Raw genomic sequence first — 2604 nt, forward strand, 5'->3', positions numbered from 1 at the left:
ACATGGTTTTCAGACGTGGTGAATAAAGACGCAAAAACAGCCACCGCAATCTCTTCCTGGTTTGGTAAATCGCATTGCGTGTGCTAAATAAATCTATTTGCATCTACTCCTCCCAGTATTTTGCACGTTCTGGCTGAAACGCCCATATTTACATATTCATCAAGGCAAACAAGCTAAATGGATCGCACGTGCTATTCTGCCCGTGTGAGGGACGCAATCCTCGGTGCGTCCGGTTAGTAGATCAGGTTCCACGTGTATTTGCGCGTGCAATCACGTTTGCACACGTTTTAATACACGCAAACCTTTAGTAAATCTGGCCCTTTGTATCAGAATCAGATTTGAAATTGGTTAGTGAGTTCACTTGACCGAATGTGACATGTCTTGTAAAAGTAAATCTCATTTCCTGTTCTCTGTCCTCTGTGTGTGTGTGTGTGTGTGTGTGTGTGTGTGTGTGTGTGTGTGTGTGTGTGTGTGTGTGCAACATGATCTCAACCAAAACCCATGCAACACACACGCAAACTGTGAAAAGTGTGTGTGTGTGTGTGTGTGTGTGTGTGTGTGTGTGTGTGTGTGTGTGTGTGTGTAGGTGTGTGTGTGTGTGTGTGTTTGTGGGTGTGTGGGTGCGTGTGTGCGTGTATATATAAATTCAGGAAATCTGCTGACGACCTGTTATCGTATCAAATCCTTTTATCAGACATCATCATCTCCTCTGACAGATTGGTGAGTTCATTTCAACTGATTTTTAAGTGAGAATATCAAAATTAGGTTTGTACTTGTAGAAATACATTAATTCTGATATGTTTTTTTTTGTGTGTGTGTGTGTGTGTGTGTAAACAGCTGGTTGCAGTGATAAGGAGTTAACATGCATTGTTTCACTCCAATGTGTTTGTTCCTTTGCTGGATGTTTCCTGTTGGCTCCAAGAAGGTGAGTGATATATTCACATGTACATTATGAGCTGCGCTAATATTGAGTGTGAATAAATAAATATATGATCATTACTCCATATCCTCAATGCATATCAAGTGGTGAGCTGATTACCTGTTGAAACTGTTACACAGTTTACTTCTCTTTCTGTGATAATTGTGATGATTCTACATAAGCATGTTTTATTTTTTTAATTTGTGTATACTGTTAGAGTAGCAGAAATAATTTAATGACTTGCAGAAGATTGGCATATTTTTGGTAATAGAGGCAAAACTATGAAAGCACAACATGTACAGTAGACTGTCAAACAATCTATAGCAAACACTCAAACACACAAAATAGCCAGTCTAACAAGCACTGATGATTATACAGTATCTGACACTGCACAACACTTAAGCTGGTCAACCTCAACTTTGAATATAGGACTGCTGGGGACTTTTGTGGGTTAGGTACTATTGTAACTGCAGTAAACAATGAATGACAAATGGTGAATACGTCTTCCACCACCACACAATGTTATGAATTAAAATTAGTTCATGACCTTTCTTTTACTTTTTCTCCTTCTTTCTTCAGGTCCAGATCAACATCTTCCCTATACGAGATGACAAGCAGCCCATCCAGCTGAGCATGGTTGAAAACGCTGTTGATGACATCTACTATGGCTGCAGGAAACGCACCGAAGATGTGGTCAAGGAGAAGTTCTTCAAGGAAGAGAATATAACCAAATTTGCAAAGATATGGAAAGATGCAAATAACTGTGCAAGCAAAAGTTTGGGGGAAAAAGTAAATGTGAAGTTGACCAAAAATCACAGGCAGGCAATCTGTCTTTACACAAGTGATTACAAATACGAAGGCAAAAAGTTTTATCAACATTTCAATAATGAAGTCCGGACAATGAGAACACAGTATCATACCTCCTTTAAATTCAAATCTTTACATTTCTGGCTGACATCTGCTATACGTATTCTCAGGGATGAAAAGTGTATCACCACCTACCGCAGAACTGCCGAGGTGTTTACTGGCAAAGTCAGCCAGATAATTCGGTTTGGTTTTTTTGCATCATCCTCTTTCAGTCCCAAATTGGAGCGTTTTGGGAAAAAGACCTGCTTTAAAATTACAACCTGTTTAGGTGCTCCCCTGGAAAACTACGCATACCTCGGTGATAAAGAGAAGGAGGTGCTTATCCCACCTCATGAGATGTTCAACATAACTGATATAAATAATAAGAAAAAAAACGAAGGTCTGTTTGACTGTGAGAACGTGTATGTCCTGAATAGTGTAGGAATACAGAGCAACCTCAACTGCCAGGCTATAAAATAAAATAAAATGAAAAACATTTGCTCTACTACAACTGGTGGAGTGAGCGTTTAGTCTTGTTCGGCATTCACTTAATCTTGCTTTGCTTTGCTTTGCCTTATTTCGAACATTTGTGAGTAACACAAGAAAGTAATCTGAGAAACAAACAAACAAACAAAACCAATGAGAATAGTCAAAACAATAATAACAATAGTCAAAACAACAATAATAATTTGAACCCGACATGTCTGAAAAGGAGTAGGATGAAGAATATGCTTATTTAAACCTACCTCTTCTCCACTTGTCAGTTAATAATCAGTCTCCCCAAACATACATATTTACAAAAAATAGAAAATAAATAAACAGATACATTATGAAAAGAC

The 2604-nt window shown here is 38.3% G+C and overlaps 1 protein-coding gene across 1 annotated transcript; it reads left to right on the plus strand.

Annotated features, from left to right (window-relative positions):
* The first annotated feature begins 841 nt into the window (after positions 1-841).
* Positions 842-2245, plus strand: LOC146991468 (ecto-ADP-ribosyltransferase 4-like). The gene is made up of 2 exons (XM_085788291.1): positions 842-925; positions 1499-2245. The coding sequence occupies exons 1-2, from the start codon at positions 863-865 to the stop codon at positions 2243-2245; spliced, it is 810 nt and encodes a 269-aa protein (XP_085644417.1). The 5' UTR covers positions 842-862.
* Positions 2246-2604: the final 359 nt, after the last annotated feature.

The sequence above is a fragment of the Trachurus japonicus genome, chromosome 1, assembly GCF_045865225.1.
Source record: "Trachurus japonicus isolate A0001 chromosome 1, Traja_1.0".
Lineage (NCBI taxonomy): Eukaryota > Metazoa > Chordata > Actinopteri > Carangiformes > Carangidae > Trachurus > Trachurus japonicus.

Coding starts and splice junctions, on each gene's coding strand:
- LOC146991468 (XM_085788291.1), top strand. CDS start 863: ATGCATTGTTTCACTCCAATGTGTTTGTTCCTTTGCTGGATGTTTCCT. Junction 926..1,498: donor TTCCTGTTGGCTCCAAGAAG/GTGAGTGATATA, acceptor TTCTTTCTTCAG/GTCCAGATCAACATCTTCCC.